General features: G+C 32.9%; 1 protein-coding gene across 1 annotated transcript in view; it reads right to left on the bottom strand.

The window, feature by feature from the left end:
- Window positions 1–2,197: 2,197 nt before the first annotated feature.
- The window catches only part of LOC143233240 (nephrin-like), a 313,070-nt gene continuing 294,765 nt past the window's right edge, over window positions 2,198–20,502 (bottom strand). Inside the window, exons 16-22 of the mRNA XM_076469227.1 lie at window positions 17,537–17,842; window positions 16,230–16,511; window positions 10,134–10,316; window positions 9,621–9,751; window positions 8,455–8,539; window positions 7,147–7,274; window positions 2,198–4,328 (exon numbers count right to left, since the gene is read on the bottom strand). Coding sequence (XP_076325342.1) covers window positions 4,284–4,328; window positions 7,147–7,274; window positions 8,455–8,539; window positions 9,621–9,751; window positions 10,134–10,316; window positions 16,230–16,511; window positions 17,537–17,842 — 1,160 coding nt within the window. The 3' untranslated portion in view covers window positions 2,198–4,283. The remainder of the gene's footprint in view (window positions 4,329–7,146; window positions 7,275–8,454; window positions 8,540–9,620; window positions 9,752–10,133; window positions 10,317–16,229; window positions 16,512–17,536; window positions 17,843–20,502) is intronic.

The raw sequence follows: 20,502 nt of genomic DNA, 5'->3' as shown, positions 1-20,502 counted from the left end.
TGTTAAAATTATAAATAAACGATCTTATAACACCAGGTTGTTTATGTATTTAATTAGACATTCAACGTTTTGCTTTACAACTTCACTAAAAACACAAAAGCTGTTTGAAGTCTTGTACTGTCAGTTACGGTGTTTTAGTGGGACACTCATGAAAAAGCTGTAAAATGAAACTTTGAGTGTCTTAAAAACAACAGTTAGGTGTTATAAGGTTTTTTATATCTGGCATTAAAATGTCTTCTATGTAACTTAAATATAAACAACAGTTAGGTGTTATAAGGTCGTTTATATCTGGCATTAAAATGTCTTCTATGTAACTTAAATAAAAACAACAGTTAGGTGTTATAAGGTTGTTTATATCTGGCATTAAAATGTCTTCTATGTAACTTAAATAAAAACAACAGTTAGGTGTTATAAGGTTGTTTATGTCTGGTATTAAAATGTCTTTTATGCAACTTAAATAAAAACAACAGTTAGGTGTTATAAGGTTGTTTATATCTGGCATTAAAATGTCTTCTATGTAACTTAAATATAAACAACAGTTAGGTGTTATAAGGTCGTTTATATCTGGCATTAAAATGTCTTCTATGTAACTTAAATAAAAACAACAGTTAGGTGTTATAAGGTTGTTTATATCTGACATTAAAATGTCTTCTATGTAACTTAAATAAAACAACAGTTAGGTGTTATAAGGTTGTTTATGTCTGGTATTAAAATGTCTTTTATGCAACTTAAATAAAAACAACAGTTAGGTGTTATAAGGTTGTTTATATCTGGCATTAAAATGTCTTCTATGCAACTTAAATATAAACAACAGTTAGGTGTTATAAGGTTGTTTATGTCTGGTATTAAAATGTCTTCTATGCAACTTAAATAAAAACAACAGTTAGGTGTTATAAGGTTGTTTATATCTGGCATTAAAATGTCTTCTATGCAACTTAAATAAAAACAACAATTAGATGTTATAAGGTCGTTTATATCTCGTATTAAAATGTCATCTATGCACCAATATGCATTACAAAAATTAAATAAAAATAATGTTGTTAAAAGTACTTTGAAACACAAACATGAGCTAATATATAGACAAAACAAAACCTGTTTAAAAAACAAATACAAACTACTAGTGTATTGTACATCTTGTCTGCTTTTATTTTGTATTTTCTCTTATAACGTATTACTGTAATAACAAATTGATCGTGCTGTTACAATTACTCACTGTTTGTGACTTCTGTGTGCATCACCAGCGTCTTTCCGCAATTATTTTCACTCTTGTTTATATATATCTATCAATAATAGCAAGAGCTTCTGTCTCTGAGTGTGTGACCTGAAACTTTCCTCGCATACTAAGGGAACTATTAGAGATTTTTTTTTTCAGTTTGACTCAATACTATTCGACTGACAAGCAGAGATTGATATGAATAAGTTACTTATATTAATTACACTTTATCAAAATGCTGGAAATATAGATTGCCAAGATTGAGTTATCTCTAGAAATACATAATTCAGTTAAGGGATAAAGAATTCCTTTATAAAATTAGCTCTTAAAAGGTATGTTTAGAATATAATAAACAATACAGAACTGCACATTGAATTTATTGATCTTGGGGAACAGGAAAAACAAAAATGGGTCAACGTTTTCAAGTCGATATAGCTTGAAGATTTCACTGATTAAAGGTTGATACTGAATTTGTGAGACTAGAACGTCTTCCATTTTGCTTTTCAGTATACGAGGATTCAAACCTGCGACCCTTAGATTACGAGTCGAGTGCCTTAACCACCTGGCCATGCCGGGCCCGTAATTTGGTTATACGAGCTTAAGTTTTTTTTTTCTAATAATACCATCATTTAGTAAAATTATTACTAACATTATACAAATTTTAATTGGTGTTGTAGGGGCAGAAACAATATATTGCTTTAAAGATATTTTATATTTTTCATTTGTTTGAAGTTAAGCATAAAGCTACACAATGGGCTATCTGTGCTCTGCCCACCACGGGTATCGAAACAACGTCTCTGGCGTTTTAAATCTACCAACATACCGCTGTGCCACTGGAGGGCTTATTTTTATAATTAAAAATTATAAATACACCCATAACGGATAATATAAAAACAACGTTGTTATCTTACACTGCAATGACAGGTTAACCAACTCGGGAAATATAAGTTTATAGTGTTTACGTTGTAAAACTACACATGTACAACATGAGAAAATAAAGAAAAGGCCGTCAAGTCATTAAAGGACTTAACGGGTGAATTATCTCATCGATAATACACAAAGAATACACGTATAAACATTTATTTATGCGTTTTGAACAGCAACAAAAATAACCTCTGATTAATAAATATTAGCATAAGACTGTTGAGGTTACACATATCGTTAAAAAGCATTCTTCTTGTGAAGGACTTGATTCGCAGATATAAAAGTATTAAAATCAAGCATCCATTTTGTTTTCTTTGACTTTTTAATCAATTCAATCGAACGCGAAAATCTCTAAATATCAGATGATTATATCACTAGTTATTTTCGTCGTAACTTTAGGGTTAACTAAACGGCAAATCATATTCATTTTAGCTTTTTTTTTTGAAGTTTATTCTTACGAGGTTCCAGCTGTCGCTTTTGAAATTATACTTTTGTCAGCATTTAACGTTTTTAGGATTTTATAACGAGATCCGTTATTTTAATTCAAACCGAGTTCTTTTATCCTGAAAGATTTATTTTCTGCGAACTTATTCCTACAAGTTAATGATGTACACTGATCATTAAAGAGACAAATGACATCTATGGTATACCTGTGTGTGAACGTTTGGTTACTGGAGTGGCTTAAATGACCGACTTTTGTTTGTTATGTTCTAATACTAACATTTCACGTCCACAAGTACCACGTTCTCTTATATTAAAAAAACACACACCCACACAAACAACTTAAATTTAAAACCAACATTACCACCTTCTTTAACATGGTACCCTCAGAGAAACTATGATAGGCCTAGGAACCGTTAAAGTCAGTAGAGGCAGAGATGAGGGGGAGGGGATAAGAATTACCCTAGTAAGAGTTAGAGAATGGCCCTGAAACAATTGTTTGTTTTTGATTTTCGCACAAAGCTACACGAGGGCTATCTGTGCTAGCCGTCCATAATTTAGCAGTGTAAGATTAGAGGGAAGGCAGCTAGTCATCACCACCCACCGCCAACTCTTGGGCTACTCTTTTACCAACGAATAGTGGGATTGACCGTAACTTTATAACGCCCCCACGGCTGAAAGGGCGGGCATGTTTAGCGCGACGGGAATGCGAACCCGCGATCCTCAGATTACGAGTCGCACGCCTTAACACGCTTGGCCATGTCGGGCCACACCATGAAACAAGTTAGATGGAGTAGATTTGTAGATGAACTTTGCTATCCAAAGGATGAAAGGGTAAGTTAATAAATGCCAGTGAAGTAAGTGGTTATTAGGGCGTTTGTCTTGCAAAAGGAATATTTTTAAAAAGTCAGGCTCTACGAGTCAGTATCAAAGAGTCAGAATACAGTATCAAAGGTAAAGACCCATCTTTACAAATCTCGATTATTTATAATATTAGAAATTCATAAACACAATTATGACAGTCATTTCTAAATAGTTTGTTGAAGTTAACATGTGTACCTGCTTCATAATTTCAACATAGTTTTTAAAAGGTTCGTTATGCAGTTTGAAAGGTAAAACTTTTTTACTGAATATTTTGTGCTAAAATTACTACTTAAATACAAACATATTTCAGAAGATTTCGTTTTGTTTTTGAAGTTATTTCTATTACGCGTTTGTATGTGTCACAATACTTTGACCATTCAAACAAAACGCCTCTTCTGATTCCGTATATTTTGTAATACGTTTTGTATTAACAAAAAGAAAGAAAGGTGGATTTGCATGAGGTGTGGTTCAACTAATATATTATGGGACAAACTACGACACGTTGAAATCTATGAACGATTGAGAGCGATACATGTTTAGGAGCCGTATATTTAAATGAATCGATGTGTTTTAGAAAATTCTTATTAATATACACTAAATGTGTCTTCCATTTTGTACAGGAGGAAACCAACTGTACAGTTTTATGCACAGTTAGAGAAACTCTACGGCGGTTTTCTTTTGAAGTCGCCGTCTTATCCCAAGTTTCACCGAGTTTAAAATCACCCAGAAAATTGTCCCGTTTCTTTATAGTTTGAAATATTTTCCGCACTCCTGTTGTTACGAAAATGGTAGAAAATGGTAGAATATTCCTCTTGGCTGCTAGAACAGTTTGTCTTTTCCTTTAGAGGTCCTTCCGTTGATCTGCAAGTGTATCCTTTTTTAAACCCTAAAATAATAAAGAAAAAAATTAAACAGTGATAAATAAACACACACATCATATGAACATTTTATTGTGAACAGGTAAGACAAGCTGTGCCCATTACGAGTATCGAAATCGATTTTTAGCGCGTTAAATCAATAACCTGACAGGGTAAGAGGACACTACAACGAAAGATGAATTTATAACAGAGTATATATAGTAAACAGTGTTGTGGTCTCTGTGAAACTGACCTACAAGAAGTAAAGCAGTGAAGTGTGGTGCGAAGTTGCATTTTCAACAAACGCATTATAACTCTGACAAATGTGGGGCAGAGGGGGTTGTAAACTTGACCATATTACAAGCGACAGATTACAACAACTGTATAATAAGATATATGCAGGTTTTCAGGTAGAGCTCAATTTTAAGATGAAAGAAACTTTAAATATTTTACAGTTTTGTAAGGACTAGAATTAAGACCAGGTGCGACACTCACGAGGCCTCGTACTGGTTTGAAGATTGTCTAAAGGAATTAATTATTTATTAAGTTTGTTTGTTTGCTTTTTGAATTTCGCGCAAAGCTACATCAGGGCTATCTGTGCTCGCCGTCCCTAATTTAGCAGTGTAAGACTAGAGGGAAGGCAACGAGTTATCATCACTCACGGCCAACTTTTACCAACGAATAGTGGGATTGACCATCACGTTATAACGCCCACATTTCGTGTGACGGGGATTATTTATTAAGTTAAGCAAGTTACTTCAGTATTATAATTACAACATCCAAATAACTGAATATATCTTAAGTTTTCTCTACATATTTTTGAGTATCACCAATCCGTAAAAATACTACAGTTTACAAGACAGACCAAGTTCTACGTTTGTTAATTCTACAGTAAAAATGAAAAATAGTTAAACGTGTTCTTAACTACTTACATTATAACAGCTTTTTCTCTACTAGTTATTACGTGAATAACGTTAACTATTCACATCTCGCTGCTAAATTTCTTCAAAAGTTAAATAATATCTACCTTTCTTGTTACGATATATTACTTACTCTAAACATGAATACAAAATCTTATAATGTACTTGATGTTAGATACAAGTTTCTAGGTGAAACAAGTGCTATTAAAAGTTCAAATTTATTGAAATTTAAAACTAAATACAAAAACTAACTCCGTATATACAAGCTCTGTTAATTATTAACTATGGTACAGTTTATTTTATATTATCGAGTGTGATATAAAACACCTAGATATGTTTGGAAATATTTGATTATTTTAACATCTTAGTAACAGCTTTCCGCTGAAAAAAAAGAACAAATTCTCCTGTTCATTATTCTGGTAAAATCTTTTTTTGTTTCGGCCATTTTCTACCCCCACCCAGAGGAGTAGCGGTAAGTTTGTAGATTTATAAAACTAAAACCTGGGTTTCGATATACGTCGTGGGAACAGTACAAGTATGCTGTTAGTGTTTTGAATTAAGCACAAAGCGACATAATAGACTACTTGTGCTCTGCCCACCACGGGTATCGAAACCCGGATTTTAGCGTTGTAAGTCCGCAGACATACCGCTGAGCCGCTGTGGGGCCGGGAAAAAGTACAAACAATCATTCGTTTAGCTTTGCCTTTAAGAAAAAAAAGTAACATAAGTATAGAGAAGAAATGCCAGGTAGGTTGTATGGAACCAGGGAAGAGATGCTGAACCTGACAGAAGGTGTAACGAATGTGGAAACGTTAACGTCAAAGTTTCTTACAGTACTCCAAAGCTTTTGGCTGTGTCCAACATAAGATGCAAGAGACAGACAGTGGACAGGGTGGGATTTTATAGACACATGCCATTGGTCTCAGATTAAACGAAGGTCAAGAATCAACAGTAAGAACCGGCGAGTAGAATTATATGATTTGAAGTGGAGTTTGCCAAGGATGTGTTACATCACATAATTGCTTTGATAAGTGTACGAGGAAGATTTAACGGGAAATCCGTTAGGAAAATGTAATGGAAAGACATGATCGGTGGGAAACTTGGATTGGTATCCAACTTTTATTATACCAATGAATCAATGCCGATTTTTTGGAAAGAAAAATTAAAATTAATCTAAAACAAAAAGTGAAAGTGCTAAAAAGGGTATGGTTACATCTCACAAGTGATCAGACAAGATAAAGTGGAAAAAATCTGCTATTATCAATGATTACCAACACGACATAACCACACCAGGCCCAACTTTATTTATAAAAATAACTTCTTCCTGTATCCAAATATAAATACAGAAACTCAATTTGTTATTCAACGTTTCCACAAGTTTCTTTAACACTGTCACGTTGTTACAGTGTGTATCACACCATTGTTACTTCTACTTTTAGAATTTTTAGCTAAGTTATAATTATTAGAAGTTAAAATATTAATTTATTATCTAACTTGATACTAGAGTCAGCTACGACCAACGATAAGTTATTTCCATTGAAAATAGGAAACTATATTCAGATCCTTTGTATCAATCAACCATAACCGCCATTCTGAGATACAATCTTACTTATACTTGGTACAATCTCCCTTCTAGGGGGACGAGTATCAAGGTCATGAACTTACAACTCTGCCATCTAGTGTTCGATTCACAGCTGTGGACATAGCAGACACTACGGTGTAGTTTTGCTCCAAAGTGGAAAAACACTTGGTAAAAACTTACTGTTTAAAAAGTGATAATTTACCAAACTTTACAGTTATAAATTTATGATACTTGTAATAAAGTGCTAATATCTTCAGATTTTATCTGAAACATTCACAACTTAATGTTTGAATTTTAATATCACCATGTTTTAAGACGAAAATCAATCAAACAAAGATGATTTACATTGGCATTATTTTCTTCAAAAGCTTCTGATTTATTCACAAGTGTGAACTGTTGTAGTATATCGGGACACTGGTGGTTATTATGTTCTGAACTTTCACAACGTCCTAACTTCCGTATTTGATCGCCACCTGTTAAAATAAATACAAATACTAAATTAACTTCCTTTTTAAAACACTAAGTGTTAAAATATTATTGTGTAAGACAGCCAGTCGTGTTCAATCAGGTTATAGTTTTAAATTAGAGAGCATAGAAAACAGTTAATAGAAAACTGGGATGATTTTGAAATGCAACCAAATCTTAAAAAGGGCCGAAAGCTTGATGAAATACATGTTACAGTGCATGTGGACATCAACAAGTTATTTACAGAGTGGCCCGTAAGTCCTTACTCATCCATAATTTATTTTGTTATATTCAGTAATACTAATGATGAGTTGAAGGCAGCTGTTACCGCGGCATTTGAAACAATAACCCCTCGTATGTTGAGGAAAATGTCTCACAGAACATGGCGTCGCATAATATTATGCAACGAGAATAAGGAACAGCACCCAGATACACTGGATACATAAGATACATGGATAGGTAGGGACTTACGGGCCACCCTGTAGATGTCAGGCCCAATAAACTGTCAATTAGTCGAATATTTCCGTCCAGAGATATAGCTTTAAATGACTATACGTCCATAAAATTATATAAGTACTCGTTCCTTCTACCCCTAGTAGAAAGCTGCTACTAACAATTTAAAATAGTTAAATATAAATAGAAAGGGTTTTAGTTTCTTTACTAATCCAGTTTAGGTATTATGGAATACAAGTATGTGCAGTTGAAAATTAAATTTCTGTAATTATGTGGGGGGAAGTTTTTAATAACTAGTCTTATGGTGAAATATTATAATGAAAGTTTCCAGTAAAACTATACACGTTATTATTTCTTTACTAAAAGGCCAAACATGGTTTTTCAATAAAATCGACTGTGAATTAAAGACTCTTTATTTAAAAAAAACGTCAACAGACATCAAACTTCTTAATGAAAACAAGTGTTAACGTTACTGTTACAACCACTGTGAAACCAAAACCTTACCAAACCAGTAAGCCTAAGTCTGTATGCGGTATCACAGAAGATGTTCCTCCTTTGTCACGGGACATAACGGCGAAATTGTTTCCTTATAATGAACCATAATTTACAGGAGTTTTATTCCAATATCAGGTTTTAAACAACATTCGAAATAAAAGTAACAAATTACGGCTCGAGTGACTGTCGTTGACGGTCCAGTACCATCTTCGTACTGACTAGATAGGAATTTTTACTCACCCCATTTTTCAAAGTGGGAAATATGTTGCATATGGAACTCTTCGTTTTTTGAATCATTGTTCCACGAAAAATCGCCATCTGAAAACTGTCAAATACAGAAGTTTCTCTTTACATGCCATTGGTTACATTAGGAACATACCAATAGTTTCATAACGAACATACTACAGAGATAACGTGACAACAACGTTACTGAGCTGTATGTACATCATAACAGTTCTTTAATTGTAGGTTGTTTTACACTTGTTCTGTTGTTATTATTATACGGTTTCTTTCATTTATTCAGACATTATATTTGAAATAGTAACCAAAGGTTTCATAAACGTGATTCAACTTCCTGAATATACTCATGATTTTAAATGTCTCCTCGATAAACGTTGATTAGTTTTAAAGATTTTTGTAATTCAAACAAATTAATTTTCATATTTAGCAATTCTAACCTCAACGGTACATATGGCTACACATAACTACGTTAGAGACTTCCCTCTCACAAAACTTAGACATACCCGTCCTTTGGTAGGGGAGCTCTTGACGCACGCACAGCTATTGGACGTTTTTACATGGCGCGCTCGAACCTTAGACCATCCGATTTACAGCTTAACATAGCAAGGCCAAGACTAGTTTAAGTTACAATAAACCTTTAGTTTTAGTATACAAATCTAAACAATTTGCAAGTCTTTAAGAAGTGAAACACTAATAAAGAGGGAATTCTCTTTAAATTAAGATATTCAAGGTTTTTGCCTCCGAGATAAATGTATACACAAGGCTTTTACTTTCCTCTTCCACTAACTATCTATAATCGAGTTTAAGAGGAAGAAAGTGTCTTTCAAGAGACAAGGATTTGATTCTTAGTTTGCCAATCTTAGTTTGGGCAAAGCTACTCGAGGACTATCTGAGCTCGCTGTCCTTAGCTTAGAAATTAGGGACCACATGAAAGGAAGCTAGTCAACATTACCCACCGCCAATTCTAAGGTTATTCTCTACCAACGAATAATTGAATTGATCGTCACACCATAATGTCCCTATATTTTAAAGTTCAATTCGTAAATATTTTATCAATGATCGTATTTACACGAGTATGTACAAAGTTTTATAATATTTTGGAACTTGAATAGAGTAGTAAAATAAAAAGAAACTTTTTTTGTTTGTTTTTATAGAACATAACAAACCTGCAGGTGACCAGATGCTCCATGGTACTCTGCACGTTTTGTTCCTGATAAGAAGAAAGGTGGTCCCCCCGTATTGTTCACGGGCTTTAAACTGTGGTCGGTCTGGCGCATGCGTGGAAGCTGGAGAACAACTACAGAATTATCGAAGTATCAGTATCACTATAATGTTTCTCCACATCTCAAACAAGGTAAACAAAACACTAGCAGTGTTTAAGCTTTATCTGTGTAAGTTAGAGGTAAATCAACTTCAAGTGAAGAGAGATAAAACATTTTTGTAAAACACCAAATTTAACTTTCCCTGACAACACTCCCAAAACGTAAATTCACCAAATTGATTTATAGTTTGTTTTTTCCGGAATTTTTTCTTCACTATGTTATTATATAACAGTTAAAGAACAAACTGACAACGAATGCTTTTAACATTATGACATTAAGGATGGGCAAGATTAGTTACGATTTTTTAAACATAATTATCTTAAAAACAAAAGCAATTTGGTTAGTTTTTGTGCTCACCGTCAGCCCGGGTTCTCTTGCGATAAAGTAGATGTCGAATAGAGCATGCCACAAGCAACGTCACCAAGACCAAAATGATAGCTCCACTAACAGTACATGTCATCCACATTAATCTGGACATTTTTCCGTCTTTGACTTTTCCTTCATTAGTTACGGTTTTTGTAGAGTCCATTAGAGGGGCCGCTATGTGATGTACAACATACAGATATCTTGTTTACCAAACGCATTGTACACCTACTAGTTAATGAAAAAAACAACAACAGACAAACCACGTGCCACATAAACTAGAAGTTCGCCTTAACCTGAACATTCCTCAATCTACCTTTCAAAATGCGAAGATGTTTTTCTAACCCCTTTCACGTTATCACGTGCAAAAATACTTGTTAATATTTCTTGTTGTTTTCGTTTTGTAGAAAAAAATAACAACAAAAAACGACAGTTTGATATTCACGTGCCTTTTGGCGCCACACTGAATATTGCGACAGACTTGTCATTGATGTTTAAGGATCGTCACAATGACTTATTTATTTGTTGTTAACTACACGATAGGTTATCTGTGCTCTGCCCATCGAAATGTTTAGTTTTAGCGTTACAAGCCTTCATTCTTAATACTGAGCCACTGGAATCAGGAGCAACAGCAGCTGGAGACTTGATCATCACAAGAAGCTAGGAGTAATGTCTTACACCAAATATAATTTGTTAAAGTGTAGTTAACCGATACCCTGAAAACGTATGTATAAAATAAGCTTTACCATAGTCGTTTCTATTTGTCAACTTGATGTCATAACGGATAATGGCCGTGATAATAGCACATATCCGTTAAGAATATTCTATCGACCACATAATGTTTATGTTGATGATAAAACAGCCGCGTAGAAAATCAGTTAATGATTGGAGCCGAGTAAGCCTATCTTACAACGTCTCAACTCCTTCTGCATTTCATTGTTTACAGCCAGTTGTAGGATGGCAGTCATTCTTAAAAGTTCTTAAGGTAGAAATGTAACCACCCTAACATTTCTACTTTGTGAAACTCCCAACCTCCATCCCTACAAAATATATTAAGTAGAACTAAATGATCTAAAAGAAAACTACAAAATTTACCTTGAAGATTTATTCAAATATAACACGTGAAAGCCGAGAAAAACCTAACGCAACGATATTAGCCTTTCACGATGTACCGAATAAATTATATTTTCTAAAGGTAGTGAGTTATAAACCAAGAGTAACGAACGGCCTCTAATGTCTTTTTAAGGTACTATCCATCATCGAGAGTTATTTAAAATAGTTTCGTGTTTATTACACAAAAATCGTAAAGAATTTATTTAATTGTCAGAGTTTACAGTCTTTACCTTTCAGTGTATTTATGAACAATAAAACATAATCCATAAAAGAATTACTATTATTACAGACTATTATAATATATTTTTAACGGAGATATAATAATATCTTTTAACATTATGCGTAGGATGGAAAAATTAAATCTCTTTATTATATAAAAAATAGCCAACCTTACAATGCCTTCTACAAAATTAATATCTGAATAACAAACGTGAATATCATTGTTATTTGTAATTTCTATAGCGAGTTCTTTCTGATAAATTACATAAGGTGTAAAACTCGGGTTATTTATGGAAATTAAACGGGATGTGTAGATATTAGGATCTAATATCTGTTTCAGAAACGAATCACGAAAGAATAGAAAAAGGTAATACTGAGGATTTGGTTTGTTTTGAATTTGGCGTAAAGCTACTCAAGGGCTATCTGCGTTAGCCATCCCTAATTTAGCAGTGTAAGACTAGAGAGAAGGCATCTAGTTATCACTACCCACCGCCAACGCTTGGGCTACTATTTCACCAATAAATAGTGATATTGACCGTCACATTATAACGCCCCCACGGCTGAAAGGGCGAGAATGTTTGGTGTGACGGGGATTCGAACCCACGACCCCCAAATCACGAGTCGAGTGCCTTAACCATCTGGCCATACCGGGCTAATACTGAAGAAATATCCTAAACCAAAATAGTCTATTTATATCGTTGAACATTTTTCACTTACAACACAAAAAATTACGGTAATCGAGTGTGCCAACTCTGAGGGACGCACACTTTATAATATGATTTATGAGCGAGTATCTTAACACTGGATGAGAAACGTACATTGTAATTGTAAAAAGATTTTTTTGCAGTTATTGGGTACAGTGGTACTTTAATAGTAGGGATCCAGATGAAACAAAATGGCGTTTATAAACATCGCCCGTTTAAAACCACTTTTAAAATGTCTGAATATTAACAATGGCTATTCGAAATGTTGGCTGAGCAACACCAATGTTTGCTATACTTGCAAAACTAACTAAATCACTATATGCCTGTTTATGAAGTGAATAAAAATTTCTAAGTAAGTAAGTACGTGACTTTTCCAGACAAGTGTGTAGAAAAACTGACGTACCTAATCGCTCTAATTCTTGAACACAAGTTTTCCGCCTGGAGCCCCGGTGATTCCTTTCTTTTACCAAAATGAATATTAGTGTATACATCAATATATAAAACAGATGATGCGCTACTTTGGGCACATAGTTAGATTTAAGGGCAGGCTGGTAGAGATTCTGATAAGTAATAAAATCGAATCGGATACACGCTGGAGCACAAAAATACAGTTAATAAAACTAAAACAAACAAATATGCTAGGAAATAAATATATTTTATAAAGACATGTAGGAAGAGACATATTCGTAACTTAGCTAGCGATAATAATATGGAGAGTTTTAATGGTACCATAAACATTGAAACAAGAAACTTGAAATAAAGTAAAATAAATTAAAAATGATCCCGCTTTGACCCAGACTGAGATAATTAAAGTGATTTGCCAAAGCAGGGATATAATTTCTTACATTTTAAGTAAGGTTTTGTAATTTTAACTTTTTTTGTTTTAATGTTTTTTGTAGCATTAAAACCTTTCTATATCACTATAGTTAGCCAGGTTATGCAACTATCGATTCATATTTGTCTTTACAAAATCTATTCTGTGTTTATTATACTTGTTTATGTTCAGTAATGACTGGTAAATAAACACATTCTAAACATTTTATGATAATGAGCTAAAGTCAATAAAAAAATTGTAACCTTTACTAAACCTGCACACACACAAAAACAGCCAAACAGTTTAATATTGTAGTATAAGTGTATTTGAAACAACGTACTGAAATATACTGAGACATTTTGATGACTTAGGAGTCTTTATATTAAACTAAACTTGTCAAAGTTATATTAATTGCTGATACGCCATAAGCTAAATATTGAATTCTAAATAAAATAAGCTCATTAACTATTGAATATTAATATACAGCATTCTGGTTAATTTTTTCCATGACATAACTGCACATGTTTTAATAAAAAATACAAATTAAAGAGAAGACAGAACTTAGCCAGGCTAAGCAGCTATTAAGTAACACCTGTTTCATGTATTGCAGTATTTATTGGAATTAATTTGACGTTTTATATTTTGACTGTTAACGTTATAGTTTAAACCATTTTTACCCCAGTGTTGGTATGATAGTTTTAGTGCTTTTAATGTTTTAATCGAAGAGGAAATTTTTGTCTAATATTCAGAATTTCTCAGATGTTTTGCACTGAAAGCTGTTTAAAATACTCTCAAGTAATTTTTATTTATATTTAGTAGCATGTATCGTAAACGATGTACATTTCAAATGTACTGGTTGGTATTTACGTGTTAATATTTTGGTTCATATTTTACGTATCTTAGGTGTTTTTATTTTACTGAAAGCATAAAACTACAGTCCGCAGCTTCGTATCCTTAGGAACTATTTTTCACTGAACGTACCAACCTAACATTAACGAAGTAAACAGAATCATGGAACACTAGAAGTCATTCACCTTACACACACGTATCGTCTTGTGCATTTGAAGTGAGTAATCTGCTTATTCTGTGCTGCTCCCGAGATTAGGGCTAAGCTCACATAAGCTCCTCTCATTCGTTGCTTATTTTAAAAGAACCCTCTACCTTATCTCAACAGGACGATGGTTTTTTGTGTAATTCTCCACTAATGAACGAACGTAAGTAAAGAGAATTACTGTCATGTTCAGGCTTGTTCAGCTTTTCTTAAAACTATCTGTCGCGAAGTTCAACTTGAAACTATGTCGGAGTCTTGATAATAATGCTGCGAAAGTCAGAAAAAAAGTGACAGTTTTTACTCAAAAGCCCTGAGTATTGTACAAAGTGTTGATAAAGAAAGGATAAAATCACCATTATGGACAATATCTCCCGAAACGGGCCCAGCATAGCCTGGTTAACTTACAGTGTATGACTTGCATTCTGAGGACCGTGGGTTCATATCACCGTCCCATCAAACATGCTCGTCCTTTCAGGCGCGGAAAACTTATAAAGTTATTGTCAATCCCACTGTTTGTTGGTAAAAGAGTAATCAAAGGGTTGGCGGTGGGTGGTGGTAACTAGCTGCCTAACATCTTGACTTTCACTCCTAAATTATGGACAGTTAGAGAAGATAGCCCTCTTGTAGCTTTATGCGAAAATTAAACCGATATCCTGGAAGGATAAACTCATTTACCACTTTGGAATATATGTCTTGGAATGAACAAATTATTTGTCATTTTGGAACGACAATATGCTTTGGAATGGCCGAACCGTTTATTATTTTAGAAGTACAATATACCTTAGAATGATCAAACCATTCTCCATTTTGGAAGAAAGTAAAAGTGTTGAAATAATCTAATTATTTACCATTTTGAAAAATATTACTCGAAATTTATAAATTATAATTTTGGAGATATATATATATATTCTGTAAGGATCAAACTAATTGCCCCTCAGTGGCACAACGGTACGCCTGAGAACTTACAACGCTAGAATCCGGGTTTGGATACCCGTGGTGAACGGAACACAGATAGCCCATTGTGTAGGTTTGTACTGAATTACAAACAATAACAACAATCAAATTAATTTTCTTCTGAAATGATAAAATTAGTTACAAGTTTGGACGATACGTTTTGAGAAGATCAAATCGTTTGATGCTATGAATGAAGTGACTTGAAATTATCAAATATTTTATAATTATGAATGATGTTTCCCAAAATGAGCAAATGTTACTATAAATAGGTATCCTTTATAAGATTTCCATTATGAGACTTGTAGTTATATATTTTACTTTGCTTTACACTACTTTTACTAGATGGGGTTTCCACACACACACACACAAATTGCTTCAGGATTAAGAGAAATAATGGCCTCCCAGTGACTCAGCGGTATGTCTGCGGACTTACAACGCTAAAAGCCGGGTTTCGATACCCGTGGTGGGCAGAGCACAGACAGCCCATTCTACGGCTTTGTGCGTAATTCAGAAACAAAAAACAACAACAGAGAAATAATGTAAAAAAAGGGGAATATAATTATATATTTATATTTCCATTTATCGTAATTCATAAAATATTTATATTGCAATTGTTAACTGTTTCTGTGTACATTTTTTCCTGAAGATTTTTAACCAAAGACTAAGTGTTTCTTATAAACTTACAATATTCACAATGAAACTCAGTCCGGCATGGCCAGGTGGTTAAGGTACTCGATTCGTAATCCGAGGGCCTCGGGTTCCAATCCCCTTCCCACTAAACATGTGCGCCTTTTCAGCCGTGGGAGCGTTATAATGTGACAGTCAATCCCACTATTCGTTGGTAAAAGAGTAGCCCAAAAGTTGGCGGTGGGTGGTGATGACTAGCTGCTTTCCCTCTAGTCTTACACTGCTAAATTACGGACGGCTAGCACAGATAGCCATCGAGTAGCTTTGTGCGAAATTCCAAAACAAACAAACAAAGCTAGCGCAGATAACCTTCACGTAGCTTTACGAAAAATTCAAACCAACAATGAAACGTAAAAATAGTTGAAACTAACTTCGCGACTATGTTTCAGTATATTGTGCTTAATCATTCAGTACTTATAAAACATACACATCAAAACAAACGTATGACATCTAACACTGAATAATACAGAGTTTAAATGGCTACCAACTACTCAAAGAGGGAGTGTTATGCTTTTATTATACCTTATTTAACTAAAAATGTGTCTTACATTTTGTACGCACTTTGAAACATTCTGCAAGTTTTTCACTTATTCCACTTTTATTGAAGGCTGTAATAAAAAACTCGTAGTCCGTTTCCGGATCTAATCCCTGCGCAAGGTAGCTCAAACCAGTAATGCCTTTGACCTTTGAAAAGCGTGTTTCTCCAACTTTTCTCCAGAGGACGGTGAATGTCTGTGGAAGCACTCCATTAAAACCTGTTTGCCAGGATATTAAAACTGAATTGTGGGTGACACTGGAGACAGAAACGTTTCTTGATATTTCCGGAAAATCTAAAGAAATACATTTGATTCTGGTATATTATGCTGTGAAAGGACATTTTTCTCTTTTGAGAGAAAAATCCCAAATGGTACACTTTGCATGAAATCTCAACTTTGGTAAAAACACGGAGCTAGTTCATTTTTACATGGATTGAACCTTAATTTCTTCAAAAGTAAAAATATCACATGACGTTGCAAGTTCAATTTTAACTTTCAGAAGATACATCAATAGAAATACAAAAAGAACAAAGAAGCTGAAAAACTGGTTTTGTTAGGTGTCGAATAGAAAAACAAAAGAACCTTTAAACTTGATATTGTTAGGTGTTGAATAGAAAAACAAAAGAACCTTTAAACTTCATATTGTTAGGTGTTGAATAGAAAAACAAAAGAACCTTTAAAGTTGATATTGTTAGGTGTTGAATATAAAAAAAACACAAAAGAACCTTTAAACTTGATATAGTTAGGTGTTAAATAAAAAAAACAAAAGAACCTTTAAACCTCATGTTGTTAGGTGTTGAATAGAAAAACAAACAAGCCTTTCAACTTCATATCATTAGGTGTTCAATAGAAAAACAAAAGAACCTTTAAACTTCATATTGTTAGGTGTTGAATAGAAAAACAAAAAAAACCTTTAAACTTCATATTGTTAGGTGTTGAATAAAAAACTAAAGAACCTTTAAAGTTGATATTGTTAGGTGTTGAATATAAAAAAACAAAAGAACCTTTAAACTTGATATAGTTAGGTGTTAAATAAAAAAACAAAAGAACCTTTAAACCTCATGTTGTTAGGTGTTGAATAGAAAAACAAACAAGTCTTTCAACTTCATATCATTAGGTGTTCAATAGAAAAACAAAAGAACCTTTAAGCCTGTTATTGTTAAAGAATCCAATATTTTCTGTTTCCTTTAAAACAATAAGTCTTGTTTGTATTGTATTTAGCAAGTAAATTTCTCTTAATATCTGTTCACCAGAGAAAAAGCTCAAAGCAGCAAATCCAATAAAGCAAATCATGATAGAATAAGATAAAGAAAACTCACTGAAAGGTGTAAGCTCCAGAATAGCGGAGGAATATCCAACGTAGTTTTCTGCTCGACAAGTGTAATTTCCAAAAGTAGAGGAATACAGTTTTTTAACATGAAGCGTACTCGTCCATACCGTTCGCCCATCGTTGTGATACTGAACCCGATAATTCGAGCGGATTGCCGTCCAGATGATTAACTGGGACCCCAAGTACCAACTTATGGTAGCGTTCGGTGTAGCGTCTACAGTACAGCTCATAATAATAGCATCATCTTTATAACCAGAATTGTACTGTATTACAGGTTGAAAGATAACTGGCTTGTCTAAAATAGGAACACAAATAAGACTTACAGTAAGTACACAAAAAATTGTTGTTAGACAAAAATGCTGTGCAAGTTTCAAATGGCTTAAAATCCTGTACAAACAGCTATTTGGTCAATCACAGCGGAGGAATCCACCTCGTCAAACACGTATTTTTATTTTACCCTTTATACAGTGGCGAAATCCACTTGTTTATTTGCAAGGCAAGAATAAGTAAGAATTGTTTACTAAACTGAAACAGCAGGGGTAAATCTACACATTTAAAATCATGGGTTCAGATAGCTCAATGTGGCTTTGCTATAAGAAAAAAAAACACACACACGTGATATACCGAGTTATAGGATAAATTCACAGATAATTAAAAAAAAATTTGGATCTTTAAATCTGATCTAAAAACCAACATAATTTCTCCACTTTTACCCAGATAATTCTAGTTTCAGAGGATAGGTAGCTTTTCTGTCATCTAATGATAAATAAAGTTACACTTATGACATTAAATATAACAATTTCCTATTATGTACATATACTGCCATTTGAATATGAATAAAGTTACTGATGTTCAACTTATCACTTTAAGTATAATAATTTCCCATATTATGTACATATACTGCCATTTGAATATCAATAAAGTTACTGGTGTTCAACTTATCACTTTAAGTATAATAATTTCCTATATTATGTACATATACTGCCATTTGAATATGAATAAAGTTACTGGTGTTCAACTTATCACTTTAAGTATAATAATTTCCCATATTATGTACATATACTGCCATTTGAATATCAATAAAGTTACTGGTGTTCAACTTATCACTTTAAGTATAATAATTTCCTATATTATGTACATATACTGCCATTTGAATATGAATAAAGTTACTGGTGTTCAACTTATCACTTTAAGTATAATAATTTGCTATTATGTACACTATACCGTCATCTAATGATAAGTAAAGTTACTGGTGATCTCAGTTTTATCGTTCGTGTTCGCTAGGATTTTAATGTGGTAGAAAATAAGCTAAATGAGCCATTGTATATTGTCGTAAAAAGTTGATTAGTGAGGATAATTTTATTTTCACTGTATATTGTCGTAAAGAGTTGATTAGTGAGGATAATTTTATTTACATTGTATATTGTCGTAAAGAGTTGATTAGTGAGGATAATTTTATTTTCACTGTATATTGTCGTAAAGAGTTGATTAGTGAGGATAATTTTATTTACATTGTATATTGTCGTAAAGAGTTGATTAGTGAGGATAATTTTATTTTCACTGTATATTGTCGTAAAGAGTTGATTAGTGAGGATAATTTTATTTTCACTGTATATTGTCGTAAAGAGTTGATTAGTGAGGATAATTTTATTTACATTGTATATTGTCGTAAAAAGTTGATTAGTGAGGATAATTTTATTTTCACTGTATATTGTCGTAAAGAGTTGATTAGTGAGGATAATTTTATTTTCACTGTATATTGTCGTAAAGAGTTGATTAGTGAGGATAATTTTATTTTCACTGTATATTGTCGTAAAGAGTTGATTAGTGAGGATAATTTTATTTACATTGTATATTGTCGTAAAGAGTTGATTAGTGAGGATAATTTTATTTTCACTGTATATTGTCGTAAAGAGTTGATTAGTGAGGATAATTTTATTTTCACTGTATATTGTCGTAAAGAGTTGATTAGTGAGGATAATTTTATTTTCACTGTATATTGTCGTAAAGAGTTGATTAGTGAGGATAATTTTATTTACATTGTATATTGTCGTAAAAAGTTGATTAGTGAGGATAATTTTATTTTCACTGTATATTGTCGTAAAGAGTTGATTAGTGAGGATAATTTTATTTTCACTGTATATTGTCGTAAAGAGTTGATTAGTGAGGATAATTTTATTTACATTGTATATTGTCGTAAAAAGTTGATTAGTGAGGATAATTTTATTTTCACTGTATATTGTCGTAAAGAGTTGATTAGTGAGGATAATTTTATTTTCACTGTATATTGTCGTAAAGAGTTGATTAGTGAGGATAATTTTATTTTCACTGTATATTGTCGTAAAGAGTTGATTAGTGAGGATAATTTTATTTTCACTGTATATTGTCGTAAAGAGTTAATTAGTGAGGATAATTTTATTTTCACTGTATATTGTCGTAAAGAGTTGATTAGTGAGGATAATTTTATTTACATTGTATATTGTCGTAAAGAGTTGATTAGTGAGGATAATTTTATTTTCACTGTATATTGTCGTAAAGAGTTGATTAGTGAGGATAATTTTATTTTCACTGTATATTGTCGTAAAGAGTTGATTAGTGAGGATAATTTTATTTTCACTGTATATTGTCGTAAAGAGTTGATTAGTGAGGATAATTTTATTTTCACTGTATATTGTCGTAAAGAGTTGATTAGTGAGGATAATTTTATTTTCACTGTATATTGTCGTAAAGAGTTGATTAGTGAGGATAATTTTATTTACATTGTATATTGTCGTAAAAAGTTGATTAGTGAGGATAATTTTATTTTCACTGTATATTGTCGTAAAGAGTTGATTAGTGAGGATAATTTTATTTACATTGTATATTGTCGTAAAAAGTTGATTAGTGAGGATAATTTTATTTTCACTGTATATTGTCGTAAAGAGTTGATTAGTGAGGATAATTTTATTTTCACTG

This window comes from Tachypleus tridentatus, chromosome 12 (assembly GCF_004210375.1).
Source record: "Tachypleus tridentatus isolate NWPU-2018 chromosome 12, ASM421037v1, whole genome shotgun sequence".
Lineage (NCBI taxonomy): Eukaryota > Metazoa > Arthropoda > Merostomata > Xiphosura > Limulidae > Tachypleus > Tachypleus tridentatus.
Note: the sequence above shows the minus strand (reverse complement) of the source record. Positions and strands in the feature narration are given on the sequence as shown.